This window comes from Strigops habroptila, chromosome 2, assembly GCF_004027225.2.
Source record: "Strigops habroptila isolate Jane chromosome 2, bStrHab1.2.pri, whole genome shotgun sequence".
Taxonomy (NCBI): domain Eukaryota; kingdom Metazoa; phylum Chordata; class Aves; order Psittaciformes; family Psittacidae; genus Strigops; species Strigops habroptila.
The window spans coordinates 21,543,019-21,561,779 of record NC_044278.2 but is presented as its reverse complement, the minus strand read 5'-3'; the positions used below and the strand labels follow the sequence as shown (position 1 = coordinate 21,561,779).

Sequence of the window (18,761 nt, the reverse complement as noted above, 5' to 3'; positions counted from 1 at the left end):
CTGCATTCATACTGAACATGGTCTGAATCAAAGGGAATCAAAGGGGAGATGAGAAGTCCCTCGACTTCCCCATTCAACCCACACCTGGCTGAAACAACTCATACCTCCTTGAGAGAAATAAGGCTGCCCCCAGTGATGCTGTTGGGAGACTGCATGGGAGACGCCTAAAATCCCAGGCATGATGTTAGTGTTTTGCAGATTAAAGCTCCAGCAAATATTTCCCAGCAGGAGGGTGACATATAAGAGAGCTTTTTAGACTAAGGAAACAGCTTCAGCCTGCAGCTGTGCCAGAGCATCCCTCCTGCTCCAGTGCTTGGTTAAGATGCAGATGTCAGTGCCTCAACACTGGTCATCAGCCCACACTCTCACAGCTCAGGCACACTCCTGCCTGTCAGCTCCTTGCTTTTCTTAGCAAGAGAGGGAGGTGGCTGCACAGCCAGACTTGCCTTCTGTGCAGGGAAGGGGGGAGGATTTTCACTTTGGTACAACAGCAAATGCAGAACGCTGAAGTGATTGCAAACTCCCCTACTCCCAACCCCATCTCCTGCTGACAGCTGCCCTCCAGAGTTCTTACATGCTTTCCCCAGAACCTTGACCACAGAAGTACCATCTTCTCAGTAAATCTGTACAGCAGTCTCTTCAAAGTCTCCCAGGCCTTGAACTGGATTTGAAACAGTGCCTGAAGTATTAAACAATTTCATAGAATCATAAAACAGTTTGGGTTGGAAGGGATCTCCAAAGGTCATCTAGTCCAACCCCCTGCAATGAGCAGGGGCATCTTCAACTAGATCAGGTTGCTCAGAACCACATCCAGCCTGGCCTTGAGTGTCTCCAGGGATGGTGCACCCACCACCTCTCTGGGCAACCTGTGACAGTGTTTCACCACTCTCATTGTAAAGAATTTTTCCCTTACATCCAGCCTGAATCTCCCCTCTTTTAGTTTAAAACCATCACCCCTCATCCTATCACAACATGTCCTGCTAAAAAGTCTCTCCTCATCTTTCTTACAGGCCACTTTTAAGTACTGAAAGTCTGCAAAAAGGTCTCCCCGGAGTCTTTTCTTCTGGTCCCCCCAGGCAAACAGTAGCTGGGGACAGTAGTTAGCCTGGGAAGGGCCCATAAACCACTGCAGGCTGATCCACAGCTCACATCTTTGCAGACCTGTTATGCATTATAGACACATATAGAGCACCTTGGCTTTCCCCAGCACCTGAGCTGCCATTCCAGGCATGCTCCTGCTGTGCAGGGCAACATGGCAAGCCACAGTCAGCGTAAAAAATATGAAACCTAGGGGAAGACAATAGCCTCACATGTCCCTGTCATCAGCACTGGAGTTAATGAAGCTGGTGGCTGCTGGGGTGTCAGAAGTCTGACACCCTTGTGCACACACCACTCTCACCCAGCTACAAGTCTGGGTGACTGCTAGCAGGTCCTTGTTGTCAGTGAGTGCAAAGTAATCTTCAAAGAGAAACAGCTGAACAGCTGACAGAAGTGCCACCCAGGCAAATCAAAGCAGAGCTCTGGGAACAATCAAAGGCACCTGTGATTCTACTCATGAAAAGTCATCCTGCCTTTCAGCATATGTCCCGAGATACAAATGGAATCAAAGGCTACATCTCTTCCCACCATCTGCACACACAATATGCCCGTCATTCCCAAGCATGGCTTAGAAGAGGGTTTAAAGTAAGAGATTCTTCTTTTTTAGGGTTCTGGATGTATTGTGTGGGCAGGTGTAGGAGGGAAAGCAGAACACTGGACAAAAAGACTAGGAACCTGATCAGATAGAGTTTCCAGGGTGGTGAGAACTGCCCACAGGCCTCTGTTTCATCCCAACACCAACAAACCCAAAGGTCAATTTTTGCAGAACTAGAAGAAACCTTGTTTCCTAGCTTCTCCTTAGCCTATTGCTCCCTTATTCCCAAGTCCAGCTCACAGCTAAATAGCCATGAGATGATGGCAGCTTTTGATCGTCAACCTGGCTGAGTGTGTTGGCATAAATCAACAGGCCACTCCACATATCATTTCCAGTAATTTATTTTGATTCATAACTGCATTTGGAAACACTGAACACGACACAAAATGGACACAAACACACACACACACACACACCAGTCCTCCCAACAAAGCTCACAAGTATGTTTCACAAAGTTTCTTACTAAAACTTAGAGTGGAAAAAAAACCAAACCAAACCAAAATGAAATACCCCACTCTCCAAGGTAGACAGTTCTTCCAGAGCCCAGCATTCTTCATGTTATCATTAGAGTTCCATAAAATTAAGATCTTGGGAGGCTGAATTCCCACATTTCAGAAAGAACCTCACCTATCCACAGAAAGATTTTTGCTGTACAAACATTCTAGCAGCACAGGAAAATCCTGGGAAACTGTAACGTTCTTCACTGCAAGCAATACGGGGAAACACATCCATAATCACACACACTTCCTGCTCTAATGAGGCAATATATATTCATATAGAAGAAAAAAAATAACCCGAGCACATTATTAAGACATTAGGCAGTGAGGCAGTATCCATTTTATCTTCAGAAGAAATTTTACAGCAAATGGTTTCATTAAGACACTTGAAAGCAACCTAATTTGAAGGGATAAAAAAAAAAAAAAAGCACCATCTTAGCATGAAGGCTGAATGTGATTAGGAGTCACAAGCAGCACAACTCAGGCTCACCAGTGACTTTTGTCATTCGAGGACAAGTTAAATGGAGAAACAGTCGACGTGGGGACCTATGACTTGCCTACAAAAAAGCACAATGTAAGAAGACAGTTAAAGAGTGCCAAGCCATCATTTACAGGGTGTATCTAATGGTGCACAGTTCTTAGTATTAGTCACCAAAGAGTAAGATACTGGCATTTGGACATGGAGGGTTTAACACTACAACAGTGGCAACAGCGGAACCCTGGCTCCTGAAGAGTTGCCCTGGTCTGCAGAAATCCACACTATTTGTGAAGCAACAAATGCTTTTTAAAAGGTCATGGTTAAAGTAGGGTAAACTAATCTCCAAGTCTGGGTGGAGAAACAAGGCTAGCTATTACCAAAATCCTTCCCTACTTCTGACCATCTCTGGGCCCTCTCCTTACAGACGGAAGACTTTCTCTACTGACAGCTACATGCATACAGTTTTACAGGTGAGACACTGGTCCTTTCCTCAAGGCCACACACGCAACCCACAAGTCATCTGTCAAATGCAGCCTGCTTCGACACCAGGCAGCATGGATCCAGGCAGCTGCTAACACAGTGAGCCTGAAGACTGACTCTTTATGCCCAGGTTTTAATGTGTTTCTACCAGTGTGGTCAGTAACAAGCTCAACAAGAACATACCCAGAAAAGAAACTGGCCTTGAGTGCACAAGAGATCACAACAGTCTGCCCTTGTATAAGTGCAAAGGGGAGTGTTACCCTTCAAAAGGCTTCTTGCTAATTCTCAGAGCTATTAAAAGGAGAGCTCTAAAGTATGCCTCTGAAGCTCGCCTGCCCTTCTAGATGCCTTTTAGATATCCTGTTACTTTCTGTTTCCTATATCCCAAGGCATTCACAAGGTAAATTCTCTCCGGAAGAAGCCAGGACTGTGAACAGAAGCCATGTCCTTAAAGAGAAAGTCACCATTGCTATGCAGATTACAGCCACTGAACTTCCTGTTCAGTAGGGAGTTAGCACTGCATTCTCCTCCTAAAAACATATAATCCAGCCTTGCAACACTTTTAGTGTCCTGAATGGTTCCAGTTCCTTCTGGAACAAGTGCAAAAATAAATCAAATTTACTTTAGGATTTCTCCCCACTGTACTAGGGCAGTCTTGACAAAGGGTGTGGAATGGTTATGTTAGTCCAAGGTCCTTTGTCCCTGAACTGCACTGCAAAGCCCACGCTGCCTGGGAGAACACCACTGAGTGAGTCTCAGTGTAAACAGTACAAATGAAATCCCCATGCCAGAGCTCACTAACAGACAAGGGACAAGCCTACACTGACAGACAGGCTGCAAAGTAGTAACTGGTCTCTGCCTGTGGGAGAAAGTGAGCACACTGTTCAGGAGCTGCCAGGGAAGCAATCTGCTCCTTCTCCCAGCCCAGAGAAACCACTGATTTCAAACCCGTAAATGCTCCCAGAGCTCATTCAGCTCATGGGTGTATGACTGATTTCTGCACGTGTAGCTCACAGGGACAGAGGGTTGGCTACCTCTACTGCAGGTGTTTGTTCAGCCCAACAGATTCTGCCTTAATCTTCCCAAGTGCCAGCAGGATGAGATCTGAGAGGACGACAGACCTGCCAGCCCACAGCATCCTTGTCTCCAGGGTTGCCAAGCTCTGGTTCATCTCAGCAGGCATCACAAAATGTGTATGTGCCGTGGAAGCATTTACAGACAACTCATGTGAAGACAAGGTCTTTGTATGAATTTAAACTCCTACGGGCTGGCTCCAAGCTCCACACAGTCAGAAGGTCACAGAGGAACACTTAGCACAGTAGAGCTGGTGCCTTTTTCTTCACATGAGGGCCAGGGAAGTGGTCAGAAACATCTTAGTGTGTTCAGTTAGATGCAGGAAGCAAGAGAGGTGTCCCCTTTACTTGCTTATAAAGGATTGCTCACTAGGTGAAAAAGGGGTAAGGGGAAATAAGGGACACTCAGTAAGTCAGCAAGTCTTTCTACACAGCCTCATTTCAAGTGCAGCTGCTCCTCAATTATCTGCTGGTTATAGAAAGTGCTGCTTAAGGAAACCAAACAGTACAAAGAGGGACATGGGTTTCACCTGAAATTGGGACACGGAATCAGGAGCAATACAGCAGGGATCTGTAGGGACACTCCCAACCCTGCTGCCGTTTGGCACCACGCACCACCCATCCATTCTTCAGAGATAATGCACAGCAGTGCACAGTGAATTTCCATCACTCAGCCAACAACGCTCAGCTGCCTGCCGTGCAAGGGGAATCAGGGGAGGTATGATTTGTGCATGCTGCACACACACCTAAAACATCAGGAGCAAGGGCAAGGCTCTTCCCTCTGCTTCTGCATCTTAGGCCTGTAACTCTTGTGCTGTGGCCCCAGTCTTTTCCAGCCAGATATTTCATACAACAGCAGGGCCAACAACATATACAAAGAGTTTAGAACAAAAAGCAACAACAAAAAATAAAACCCCCAAAACCCCCAAAACCTAATCACCACCAAAACCTTGTTATTTCAGCTAAAGCTCAAGTCCGGGCAATAATACAGTTGCAGGCTGACGAGGAACAAATGGCATTCCTGCAGAGCACATTTAACACATTCATTCACCTACCAGTGCAAGTCATCTACCCCAAAAACCAGCTCCAACACACTCTATCCCTGGAAAAGCAGAGGCTGAACTGTTCCTTGACTTCCTCGCTTGAGAAAATAGATCTGCAGTCAGGCAGCTCCACAGTGACTTGGTTGAGCGGAGACAGGATCACTATGTTATTAGTAACACAACCGACCAAGATGCTACCAACCAAAAATGCTGTTAGAATTGTCTACTCTCCTGCAGACTCCCTTCTCCTCACAGAGGAAGGGAGAAAGATACTTTCCATAAAGCTGCTGTAACACCAGACTGCACTTATTTTTCCCTTAGAATCCACTGCTACATGTTGCTTCAAAACATCTCTTTTTCACTTTGTGTATTTACCTGCTGTCTCATGTCATAATCCATAATCAGTGCAGAAACACTTCGATGGAGATGAGCCAAGCCTTCAAACCAACACAGACCCAGCAGAAAGAACGATGAGATCGAAGATGACAGCGTCTTCTCACCCAGTTGGACAGACATGGATGGAATAACAGCTTCAGGGATCAAGAGGTGAAGGAATCTTATAAAGCCCTACAGAAATGTTGCTCACAAAGGCACTTAATACAAGCAAGTATACAGCTGGATGGAATAGAAGATAGATAATAAAGATAAAAACGCCCCAGAGAGGAGGGAGCTGCTCGGCGCCTGCCTAGAGTCTCTTTTAGCCAAAGAACCTCGCTTCTGCAGTGTTCCATCTCTCATCTTTATCAAAAGTTCACCTCCTGACATCTCTGAAATGTTGCATGTAGGTATGAGCCAGGGATTCCTTAACCTTTGCAGGAATCAGTGCACACTCTGAAGTCCAGCGCTGGTTCCTCTTGATGTCAGGGTTCACACATAATGAAAACTCAAGTTCTCAAAACCTTGTGCTCTTCTTCCTGATAAGCCGAGCTGCACAAAGTTCCCCACAGCGGAAAAAAGGCAGCAGGCTCCTCCTCTTCGGATTTGTGCATATGGCTTACTGCTTTCTGCATCCTATTGCTGGCTGGCAGCACGTGAAGAGCTGTTCTGCCTGGGAAAGCCTCTGATGTTGTCAGTGACGGGATACACAGCCCATACACCAACCATGAAGAAGAGTATGGGAAGAGGGAGTCACAGTAGGAGGGGCCATTCCCCTGCTAAAGAAAGTCAGTCAACATCATCTGCAGAAAGAGGGGGGGGTCACACAATGTCTTCAGCAGAGCGCTGTGGAGAAGAAGACCCCAGGCTCAAGAAATGCCCCCAGTTGCATAGGAACCCCCTATTATACTGGCCAGTGTCTATCACCAACCCACCCAGGAGCCTGCGCCCAGTGTTGTCCCGCAGAGCCAGCCGAGCTTCCCTCTCGGTCACGTTGTAGCTGATGTTCAACAGCTGGATAAGGAGGATGTATCCCATGCCAGCTGTTACAATGGCACAGTACCACACACAGGTGAACGACAGAGCAGAGCTGGCAGCAGGGAAAAAGATGGGAAGGAAGCCATTTAGTTTTGGAGCAGCTGCTTTAGAGTGACTTTCCCTGGTAATCACTATCCTTTCAAATCCCTGTCTGCATCTGCCACAGTGATCTCACTTTGCTGCTTTCATCAGATAATCCTTACAGGCTTTCTCAGAATTAAAGCTTCACAGCTTGCTTAATGAGAGCTTTTAGCTCTACCAAAGCTACTCTTGCATTGCTATAACACGACCTAGCTCTTTACGCTTACTGTTGTAAAGGTACTTGGTCCTTATTTGGGGACACAACGATGCTCACACTCAATAGATCATGAAATGGAGCGCAGAGGAAGGTGGAGTCACTCGTGCTAGTGTGCTCTGCCCATCAGTGGTAGCGCTACTCTCTGAACTCATGTCCAATGCTTCTCACCACCCTCCCCACCAGGCAAGGCACATTAATGCTGGCTGTCCTAAGCAGGTAACTCAGAGGGACGGTCACTAGATAAACAGTGAGGGATGACAGGGAGAGAATGCACATGTATTCCAGGCTCTCAGACCACTACCTGCATTTGGGGGACAAACATATTTAAGGATGTATCTATACAGGACACAATAAAGACTTTAAACCCCAGCTCCCCCAATTTTTATTCCCCCCCCCCCCCCAATAAATGGTGAGTTATCTCCATGTCTCAGGCTTCCCCACCCTGGCAAAAGCATTGATGCATCCCTGCTTTCCAGAGCTTTCTAGGGAGCACTTTGTGGTCAGGTTTGACCTGACAGCACAGGCCTAGAGCACAGATTGAGGAACAGATGCCTGACCAAGCCCATTCTCAGCCCATCTCTCTCCCAGACAGATATCTCACCTGTAGTCAGAATAGGCCCCGGGGCAGTAGAACAATGCCACAAATGGAGTTCGGCCCCCACAAACGGTGTGGAGGGTCAGCGTAATCCCATACACAGAGGTAAGCATGAAGAAGGAGAGGGCAAGGATGAACGCTTGGTGGTTCCGCTCCCCTACACAGCTGTTAATCCTCCAAAAGGAAAGAGAAGATTACTTTGCTTAAAAGGAAAAGAAACTGTCTTCTCTTTCCTCCTCCCTCCCCCAGCTGTCAGAGATCCTAATTTTCAAGATGCTTCGATACAATGCTAGCTAAGAACTTTGAAACACGTTCTAAGAAGCTTTCTAGCTTTTTATAGAAAGGTTATAGGCACGAGTCAAGAGACCAGTAGGGTAACAGTAGCAGACTGTTTGCCTCAAGCTTTTAGCAAGTGTAGTAACCTTCACTAAGACACATCATACCCTACTGCTCCTTGGCTCCAGCACTGCATGCACACAGGCAGCCTGAGGTTCCCTTGCCCAGGAGAGCACTAATGTAAGTTAACTGCAGGATTGCTAATGCTCCACACACCAAATCTAGAACTAAAAAACAAACCCAAAACCCCAGATGAAAATCAGTAGAGAATCAAAGGCAATTCTGAAGTATCCTGTAGATGTTATCAGCTATCAGGTCAACCCAACCTACAACAAAGTTGTTATTAAAACTGGTAAATTCAGCATGTATTCACGTAACAACCCCATCTGAGAAAAACTGTAAAAAAAGAAGCTAACTTGAAAACAAGGGTAACGAGATGAGAGAGAGAAAACACATACAGGCTCAGCAGTGCAAAACCTACCAGACACAGTGGTGGTCCAGCCTCCTTACACACCTGCCACAAAGCCGGCAGTGCCCCGCTCGGGCTGGCCTGACCAGCTGGCATCTAGCACACCAGTCCTTTTTCACACCTTCTGGCTCCTCAGCGGACACCCGGGCATAGCCCTGAGCCTCGCCATTCACAGCACGGCCGCTGGCAGCTCCTGACGCATGGAGCCCATTGGAGCTCCCTCTAACACTCTTGCTAGGCAAACCCTGGTGCAATGACTTCTCGCCGCTTGCTGGGACGGGAAGGTAGCCAGGGTCTGTCTTGGCTCGAGACAGGGCTGCAAGCATAAGAATTAACCCGCACGTGAGAGCAACCACTTGGGAATACTCCACGTGGCCTCGTGGAACCACCTCCTGGAGAAACACATAGTACATGTACCCCAAGGAGAAGAGCCCCAGGCTCAAGAAGAAGAGAGTCCGCTCCTTCCTCCTGTGGGTGAGGTAGTAATACCACAGCACCACGACGGGCAGGGACGTCAAGATGACCAGCCCCAGCAGGAAGTGCAGGGCAGCAACGTGGAGGAAGACGGGCAGCAGGAGGAGAGGCGGCACAAGGCTGACATTGATCTTCACGGCCCCTGCGAACCAGGGCACCCGCACTCGGTCCGCCACGGTGTCGGCAATTCTCCCCAGGGCTCCGGGCGGCAGGGACCTGCACGTCAGCCACCTGTTAGGGGGAAGCACAGGCTAGCCCGGCTGGCACACGGGGAGCCAGCGCGCACCCTAGACCCCGCCGCTGCACCCTCCCGCCCCGAGGCGCCCAGCCCGGCCGCCGACCCCTTCGCTCTCCCCGGTCAAGTTTCCCGAGAAGAGGGACGCTGCTCCGCTCCGCTCCCCTCCCCACGCTCCAAGGGGGTACCGGCTGCACACGGGGGGCACACGGGGGGCACACGGGGGACACCCGGAGCCCCCGCGGGCGGCCACTGGGCGGGGGTCTCGCAGGCGGGCCGGACCCGTGTCCGGGCAGTGTGGCCGGGGCGGGGGTTACCTCTCGCAGCCCTCGTCCAGGTCCTCGCAGTCGCAGCAGCACGCCGCCAGGTGGTTCCTCTGGCCCCGCCGGTCCACGTACTCGCAGCAGCAGAGGGGCTCCTCCATCGCCGCGCCGCGCCGCGCCCTTCCCCGCCGCCCACCCTCGGCCGCCGCCGCCGCCCCGCGTCCCTGCCGGCCGCAGGTGCCCCGCGCCCGCCACCGCCTCCGCCACAGCGGGCCCGCCCCCCCGGCGGAGCCCGGCCGCCATTGGCCGCCCCGAGCGGAGGTGTGCGGCGGGGGGGTGCGGGACCCCCCCATCCACCTGACGGCGGAACAGCCCAATGCCTGCCCCGGAGGGGCGGGGCTGCCCGTGACGCGGCGGCACCTGCCTTAAAGGGGCAGCGCAACAGGTGGCGGCTGCGGGGACCCCGTCCCTCCACACAGGAGAAGACACGGCTGAGGGGAATTAAATCTTCTCTTCTTTTTATCCCCCCCCAATTTGGATCATGCTCTGTATCAGAGACTTCCAAACACATGGAGAAGTTAGGGTGTTGAGTGGTATGGTTTCACCAAAAGGGGACCCCAGAAATCCCAGTTCAGTCATTTACCTCCTTTCACTCCTTGTGCCCAGGAGCCATGCACTTGGAGAACTTACCTATGAACTATCATTGCAGTATCTGGTGTTTCACCAGCCCAACTCCTTCTCTCCTTTGACACGTAAGATCCGCTAACCTTTGCAACTAACACTCATCCCTACTCTTCCTTGACAAAGCAACCCTGTGGGGGAAGCTCAGGGTGCACGGAAATGACAGCTTCCAAGTTCACAGCCATCCAGCAGGCTATCCAGCCAGACTGGTTCCAGTGCAGCTCTGAGGGAGACACCATTTGTGGAGAAACTGGTAGAAAAAGGGCTAAGAAGCCTGCGGATAGGTTGCTTTCCTGGATGTATGCCTTCAGCTGCTATAGAAAAATGACCAGTAAGGTCCCCAAAATATCAGAGCACTAGCACAGCTGGCTTTTGGTCTGTGCTGAATCCTGGGCTAGTCCCAGGATGTGATTCAGTAGGAAATCATGTCACACACATGTATCAGAGAATGCCCAGGTGACGGTCCTGGATGAGGTACAACCAGTAGCACTGTGGGTTTTCCTTCCTTCAGTAACTTGCCTCCTGCACCAGGATACCCATCTCTACTACTTGAGAACTATTATTTTTATTCTTATTTTTAATTCTTACTGCTTCTGGACTGTAGCACATTTCTTCCTCTTCCCTCCATGCTGGATACATGGCCAAAGTAGGATGTTCTCTTTCAGATTGAGAAAATCCATCTTTTTTGCTCTGAAGTTCCCTCAGTTCCAAGTGACGGAGGACTTGCTAGAATTCACCAGCACCAGTGCTGCACCCCAGGGTGCAGCCAGAACTCCTCAGCTGTTTGCACCACTGTAAGACATACTAAGCACCACACCAGCCAGCCCTAAACCACGGTCTGAGCCCAGAAGGATGTTGCTGCTCCTCTGGCTTGCAATTTTAATTTTCATTTTCCTTCTTTCAACCAGCCCGAGGAAAAGGTGTTTCATCACCAGTGGGCACACACCATGCTGAAGAGCTGAGGAGCAGCTCGTGGAGGGAAAATACCGAGGGCTGAAATTTCTCTGAGAGAACTAGAAACATATGGCAGAAGGCAGACTGCCAAAGCTCACGGAATGCGAGAGATTATCAAGCAGTTTCCTGTTTAGTTAATTAATCTTAAAAATATTCATCCTGCAAGACACTGACTTGCTTTACCCTGTGGCTAAAAAAAGCATATAAAGATCCCGTGGCTGTGAAACCACTACCTGTTTTACTTCTTCCTCTTCTTCAAAACGCTCTTCATCGACGGTCATTTTTTAAGTTGGCATAAAAAGCTGTGATTTCATTAATGGGAAGCCCAGCTCCCTGCTCTCCCCTCCTCCAAAATCTCCAGATCTGGTAAGCGGCAGTACCACTGCCCTCACTCACTCACCATGCAATCCCAGAGCTCCGTGCTGTTGGTAAGCGAGGCTTACCCTGTGATAGAGGGCTGGCAGGAGAGACAGACTGCCAGGCTACAGGAATGCAGAGCTTCTTCCAGAAACCTTTATTCTGTGCAGCTTTTCAGCCAAATAGTAAAGAGTCCGAAGGTGACATATGCAATCCCTACCCCGTAAGTCCTCACACACACACATCTGTTCTTCCAACGTCAAGCTCATGTGGGTATTAACTCTCAGTCTTGCCACTCTGTGTCCTGTTCAAGTGGTCAAAGCTTCTTTGGAGCATGGAAAGGGAGCTCTTTAACTGTGAAGATACAATCATCACAGCCCCCCCAATTACTTGTTAGTCTTCTGCATGGGTGAGTGCTATCAAGAAAATAATGTCTCCCTCCTTTTCTTTTAAAGATTTCATGCAATTTCCTCCTCGCTGTTTCTATAAACAGTTGGTTTACTGTGCTCTCCCTAGCAGCTACACTCTGTGCAGTTTATAAATACTAACAGTCCAGTATGGTAAAGTCTCAACACCTCACCAGACAACAGCGCAGAAGATAAGCCACCCCACTCATTTTTAGTCACAGTCAATACTCATAGCAAATACTCTAAGGAACATGGCAGCAAAGCATTAACTTCTGTCTAATACCTGGCCCTCCCAGTGCATTTTGGTGCACAAAATGTGTTTAAATTCTCAACAACCCTCAGAAAACAAGGTAACAGGCACTAAGATGCATCATGACTTCCAGACTAAAGTGTTATCTGCGATGAAAAAGGTGGTTGGATTCTCACTTTTAAAGGGGTTTTTTTTGGTTTTCTTTTTACACTGTGTGTTCAAAAAGCAGTTTAACACTTCAGAATTAGGAATTGTTCATGTAGTAACTAAAGAAAATGAAAATGGCATGGAAAGGAAATTAATTTCTACAGTGAAATTTCCAGCACTCACAAGCCTTTTCAAGCTGTGATCAAAATAGTTAATAGATTAAGAACAATTTCATGTGCAAAGACACCTCTGAACAAGGAGTATTAAAAAATGGCTTCTTTTTCTACCTTTAGTGTGTGGGAGAACACAGAGCAAACTGGTGATGGATAGAGGTACGTGTGAACTCCATCCCAGCTTTCCTAATCTAATAATTTCTTCTGTCACATTTTAAGATTTAATAAAAGAACTTAAAATCAGAACATTCATAGATTACAAGTAAAAAACAAAGTATAAATCTACTGTCCTTCACTTACTGAGCTGAAATCTCAGCCTAGCGGTTTACCAGTCCTGGACTTCAGGATCAGAGAGATACAACAGCATTCAGCAACCTTGCTATTTTTTCAGTGCTTGTAGTATTTAAGAGCCTGGAAATGTCAGTTACTGAGAAGGATTAACTCCACAGCTGTGGAGCCTCTCAGAAACACATGGTCTGTAGAACTTATTTATTTTTCACTGGAGATAAGGTGGCCCTTTGATACCAAAGCTAACTGAAGCTCTTACCACTATCTAGAAGATTAGTGGGGAGCAAAAGCCAGGAATGAAGAAACCCCATAACAAGGTGAGCAACTACTTAATGTTATGGTTTGAGTCTTCTTAGAAAAGAGGATGTTTTGAATTAGTCTTTGCTTTGTCATAATTCAGAACTTCATCAACACATCTCATAATACTTGAGTTGCTGAGAAACAAGAGTATCACCAGGAAAGACTGGCAGACCTACCTGCTCAAGCATTTCAATTGAGTCTCTTAAAACTCCCTTCATGTGTTTAACCTGTTCCTTATCATATTGAGGGATGTCCTCTTTTGATACCATTTCTGGGGATATGCTGAAAGAGATTGACATTACATCAGAAACATGAAATAAGCACCTCCCATGCCTTTCTAAAAGCAACTGCTCTTTGCCACCATTGCTCTGCCACTGCGAAAAGCATCCTTCTCCAAAAGCCACATAAAAAGATGCCTGCAGTTGAATTTCAATCCCTCTTGCCTTGGAGATGCTGCCTCAGACCTTCACAGACAACATCCATCAAAACTAAATCTGCTCGCATTACATCTACAATGCAAGTTCCCACACTTCAGAGCACAAGATCATTCCTATGAAGTCACTTTAATCAGTTCCGAGTGATTATTACAAGAGGTCACCACACTCCTTCCATACTCAAAATCAAGTTGTTTTTTTCAACTTGTTTGCTGATACCATATTCAAGAGAGGAAACAACATCAGAGCCTCTTCCATGTGCCTGAACACAAAAGGCACCTATTATGGAAGTTTGAGGGGGAAAGTAGGCTAAAAAGCTAACTGAATCTTCAGTGTTACATTTGAGATCACGCCAGTTCACACATGATGAAGCGAACACTTTGGTTCTGTGATCAGCACTACAACATTCTCAGAAGATGAGTCACACAGCAGGGTGATAAATGCAAGCTAAGGTTAACACTCCTCAAAAAGCAACTTGCCAAAGGAGAAATTTATTACTGCAAGATGCAGTCAGACATGTCACTGGATATCAGCACAGACCACAGAAAAGCAGGAAGCACCAGCAGCTTTTGAAAACTTACCATTGAGTTTCATTGCTTAAAATTTATTTCTTTGGATCAAATTCTCACATAAGCTGAGAAGAAAGCAAGTAAAGATTGTGAATTCAACTTACTTCAAAGAGCTTTCTTCCTGAAGTTGGACATGATAGAGGGACTGAGCTGCATGCTCTATCTTTGACAGTTTGAGGAACAGTGTTATATTCAGCAAGACCAAGAGCAGCAAGCTGTAGAGAGAAAAGAACAAAAATCAAGTCCTGTAACAATTTCACTTGCAATGCTACAGAAACAAGATCTTGGCTAAAAACATGTAAGAAAAGAGAATCCTTCCAAGAGCCAAAAAACGTGCGTGGCAGGACAGCACTATACTGAAAACAAAGATCTGTCCAAAGAATTCTTAGCAGTTAGCGTTAAGCTGTGTAATGGCAACCAATAGGAATGACAACAGTGTCTTCTCCTGGATCTTTTAAGACTAGGAATGAGTAAATCCTAGACTGCTTGGGTTTTTTTAGGATCAGACCTAAGTAAACTTGCAAGGTAGATTACTTTGGCAAGTCAGCATTTTCATTCCATGTGTCACTTAAGGCAATCCATTTCCCTCCTATACCTGAGTGCTCCATTCAAATTATTATGCTACATGCAATTTTAACATACAAGTGAGGTACAGACAAATATAGATAAAGACCAAGATGAACTTGAGTCAAGCCACATTTTAATGCAAATGAGTACTTACAAGACACTCATTACTACAATGATGGTGGTGGTCCTACTTACAGCATCTCTTTTCCTTCCTACAAGGCATGGAAGAGAAGGAGGTTAAAAAGTAGCGAAGAACATTCCTAAAGGATGCCTGCAGATACATGTCAGTGCCCAGCATTTCACACAGAATAGCTCAACAGCTTCTGATGGAAAAAAATAACAGATCATGTGGGTGCAGAGGATCATCTCTAACATTCACCAAGTCTGAGCTGACTGCAGAAATGCCAAGTTGGCTGGACAGTCAGGCTCTTCCATCAGGAGCAAGATTTTCCCCTACCCAATATGCCAGGGAGAACACAGCACTGGGGCTTGTTCACATTAAACCTAAATAGTCTGAGAAGGCTACAGTCCATCCATTACTAACACCGACATGCAGTGCTAGCCACACATGAGCAGATACAGGCTGCAAAGTGGCTCTCTTCTGCTTGTTCTCCTGCTCATATTAGTCTGACAACCAGGGTCAAATCAAATTCTCCTGCAACCTGTCCCATCTGTATTGGCTTGGTTTATGTATTGGCCTGAAGGCAGCCTTTCAAAAGAGCATCTGCTAGCCATCAAGCCACAGGGACCAGACACTAGTGAGAGAGAGGCCGTGTGCCTGCCATCTCCAAACTGAGCTACCCCTCCCACTGTGGGCAGGCCAACCTTTAAATGTAATTTCCTGTAATTTCTCCTAAAACAGTTCCTTACACTCATATTTCCTGCCATGGACAAAGGGCATGCACAAAAGCTGTAGTGTGTACTGAGACAGACACACTCACCCGAAAAGGTGGAGCAGCAGTAGCAAAGTTAAGTAATCAGGAAGTAATCTCGGTCAGGTAAAGAGCCCATTACACATGCTGTTGATGCAAATGTTCTCTCGTTGCTATACTCAGTGCTGTCTCCCCTCTTTAGGAAAGGGCACTTACTCCTGCTTCAGTGTTTACAATTCAACTTGTGTCATGAAATCCACCATTCTCTGGTACACATTAGTGCACAGATGTTCCTCATCGCTGTAAGTATAGCTAATATTATATATGCTAATGGCCAAGTCTGTGGTGCCTACAGGCAGTGGAACTGCAAGAAATGCTTCACTGACCCAGAAATTACAGAAGCAGGTGGGAAATCGAATCATAAAATGGTCTGGGTTGGAAGGGACCTTAACACCTAGGTCCAACCCCCCTGCCATGGGCAGGGACACCTTCCACTAGACCAGATTGCTCAAGGCCCTGTCCAGCCTGGCCTTAAACACTGCCAGGCATGGGGCAGCCACAGCTTCCTTGGGCAACCTGCGCCAGTGTCTCACCACCCTCACAGTAAAGAACTTCTGCCTTATATCTAACCTGAATCTCCCCTGTTTAAGTTTGACTTAATAAGTAGACTCAGACTCCTGAACATAAAAAAAAAAAAAAAGGCCAGCCAAAACCAAGATCATAGGGCCAAGAGGTGAAAGACAAGGTTTAATCAACTCATGACCTGGGTATGCAGTTATTTGAAGAAATAAAGCAAATTTTCACCATTTTTGCAGAAGTCATACTGAATTACCTTCTGATCCCATCTGATTTTCAATCCTATGCAGGTACAGTGTAGACATTTCAGGTGTTGGATGGGGTTTTTTTGTTTAAAAACAGACTGTGAGATTAGGTTTGTATTTATGAGATACTCATCACAAGTGATTATGCATGCTCCAAACCTATTTTATGCACGCTTCAGCACACTAAAGCATTTGCTACCACATCAATTAGATAGACAGTGAAAGTAACACACACACACACAAGTGTTACTTTTGCACTATTCTAAGAGTTAAGTTTCCTTGAACACACCTTTTGGAAAACACTTGATATAAATATTCCTACCCATCATGCTGCCCTGGGACTCCGCTCCCATGTCACCAGAGGAGTGCTGGGAAGAGCGTTTGGGAAGTGATTCTGCCAGACTCCGGTGTAAAGTGCGTCGTCTTCGTCTCAGGGCAACTAATTTTCCAGTGTCTTCTATGGACTGATTAATTGCATATTCCTCCATTAGGAGATCTGATTCTGCAGTGGAAAAAAAAAATAAAGTTACCCAACTTTCGAATGGAGAGCTGAAAAGCCTAGCACAATTGTGAGATATGGATGGTGGCAGTGAGAGGAGTAAGTCCACCTTCTACTAAATGACATAAAGCAGGTAATTGACATAAGCTGTGCCTTGACCTGTACCACTTGTTCTATTTGCTAGAGGGCACTTAGTACACTTTTCAGGTATGTTGTACATTCTGCCTGTGCAGGATTGTTTAATGATTTGTTAGACAGCAGTTGGAAGAACACTTCAAGACACTGTTAGACTGAGACTAGGAATTGTGTTAGATTGTGAGCCTGCAGCCATGGCTGGCCAGGCTGGTAACAGACATAGCCAGGCAGCCTGAGAAGTGCCACTGCTTCTCTTCTCATACTCACAGTCAAGGAAGTACCTAAAGACAGGCACACACAGTTGAGAGTAACAGCTTTTCTGCTGCTCCTCATGTTTCCTTCAGAAAGCTATTATAACAGCATCTACACAAGCCTTTTGTTAGCATAGAGCCACAAAGCTTCTTTTATACCCTGGAATTGGCAGACTACATATGTTGACTATAGGAACTTCTGACTTCAAGATTCCTTTGGTGTTGCCTTCTTTTCAAGCCATTCTTTAAGGAATCAAGTTTGACAGACATGAAAACATACATAGGAAAGGTAGCTACTTTACTCCAACACAAAGAAGAAAATGCCTCACCAAGTTGTTTGAAGTTTTCCTGTATGCCTCCCCAGGTATTCTTCTCAATTACAGACTTGACAAGGCCCCAAGGCTGTTTTTTGTACTTCACTTCTGCAGAAACCCTAATAAACAGAATACAGTAGTGAAAGAGTGCTCTTCTGGGTAGCACAGTGATAGCAGAAATCTCTTTATCAGAAGCAGGCCTCTAGCTTTTGTCCATAATCTGAAATACTAACTGTAATGGCCTTGGCTTTCCACCTGGGCAGCACCTACACTGAAGCAAAGTAAGACAGACAGAACCAAAGACAACATATCTAGCTAAAGCCTCAGACTTGAATGTCCATATTACAGGAAACATTTTGAAGTGCTTTCCTTCAGACTCAGACTAGCAGAGAATTTCTCTCCTCTAAAGTGATCGCATTTTAACACACATTCAAAATAGGCTTCAGGCTTTCAGATCATAAAGTCCTGAATTTACTCTGTATATATACACGTATGTATTACGTGAGCAGTGCAATGGCAGCAGCTAAAATTCATCATCACCACTTATGTACCAAGTGCTCAGATCCTACCCCAAAGAGACAGAAATTAAAATCTGTCCTCCTGTATGACAGAAAGGAAATGCCATTCCTGCTTTGCATTCCCCAGGTCAGGCTAATCAATAATGCTTCCAGAATAGAAATGGGGTAGATTCCTTCAGAGTGCTGCTTCTAACAACTGAATGAATCCCAAAGCTCTTCACAAAGGACAAAAGGGTAGCCTGTGATTTTGAATCCTTTAAGTCAAGATCACTGATTGTCCTAGAATGTGCTTTTTTTACCGTTTTCAAATAATTACCCAGATCAGTGTAAGCCCACTGTGTTTCTAATCTAATAAAACAGCTTCTTTCAAATAGCATTTTTGAGCCATTTTAAACAGAGTGTAATAAAGCCAGCTGTAACACCACCATGCACCTTCTGTTCTATACATGTATGCTCTGTGCACCATATTGAAATCTAGGTTTTTGGTCTTACCCTGGGGTTGCCATGTGTCTCAGATAAAACAAATACAGCCCTCAGAGGAAGAATGACTCACGCAAAAAAATAAAAATCATTCAGAACAGGACCTTTCCTCCTTTCTTCTCCCAGTAGAGATAGAGCCTTCAACATTTTTATAGCCTGAGAGAAGCCAGAACAAAATCCAGGCTTCCTTACCTTCCCTGGGTACTGACGAAGTTTGAGATAAAGCATCTTAACAGAGGCAGTACGAGAAAGGATAATATAGTCAGAAAGTCACACAAACATCTGAAGGGATAAAGTTCCACATTAAGTGCGTTTTCAATAGATGGGAGAGGAAAGGGAAGTGCCTTTTAAGACTCCCATATCTAGGTAGAGTTTAATAATGAAGTCTGATTCACTC

At 46.3% G+C, this 18,761-nt stretch overlaps 2 protein-coding genes across 12 annotated transcripts in view; both read right to left on the bottom strand.

Moving 5' to 3' along the window:
- Window positions 1-2,018: 2,018 nt before the first annotated feature.
- On the bottom strand, window positions 2,019-9,568 carry ZDHHC23 (zinc finger DHHC-type palmitoyltransferase 23). Of its 2 annotated transcripts, XR_003990200.1 has the most exons (5): window positions 9,402-9,568; window positions 8,388-9,080; window positions 7,577-7,744; window positions 5,640-6,729; window positions 2,019-2,747 (listed from the first exon to the last, which is right to left on the bottom strand). XR_003990200.1 is itself a non-coding variant. In XM_030477192.1 (4 exons), exons 1-4 carry the CDS (start codon window positions 9,506-9,508, stop codon window positions 6,462-6,464), a joined length of 1,236 nt encoding a protein of 411 aa, XP_030333052.1. In that variant the 5' UTR covers window positions 9,509-9,568; the 3' UTR covers window positions 2,019-6,461. The 2 variants fall into 2 exon arrangements, 1 of the variants encoding a protein (XP_030333052.1); XM_030477192.1 differs by having other exon boundaries at window positions 2,019-6,729.
- Window positions 9,569-11,469: 1,901 nt separating this feature from the next.
- The window catches only part of GRAMD1C (GRAM domain containing 1C), a 54,288-nt gene continuing 46,996 nt past the window's right edge, over window positions 11,470-18,761 (bottom strand). For 4 of the 10 annotated variants that reach the window (XM_030475819.1, XM_030475817.1, XM_030475820.1 and 1 more), the window contains 6 exons: window positions 17,382-17,485; window positions 16,490-16,669; window positions 14,629-14,686; window positions 14,012-14,122; window positions 13,081-13,186; window positions 11,470-11,693 (listed from right to left, as the gene is read on the bottom strand). In XM_030475819.1, the coding sequence (XP_030331679.1) occupies window positions 11,616-11,693; window positions 13,081-13,186; window positions 14,012-14,122; window positions 14,629-14,686; window positions 16,490-16,669; window positions 17,382-17,485 (637 nt within the window). In that variant the 3' untranslated portion in view covers window positions 11,470-11,615. Of the gene's footprint in view, window positions 11,694-13,080; window positions 13,187-14,011; window positions 14,798-16,489; window positions 16,670-17,381; window positions 17,486-18,761 lie in introns of those variants that run through there. The other 6 variants (XR_003989965.1, XR_003989964.1, XM_030475818.1 and 3 more) reach the window with 6 other exon arrangements.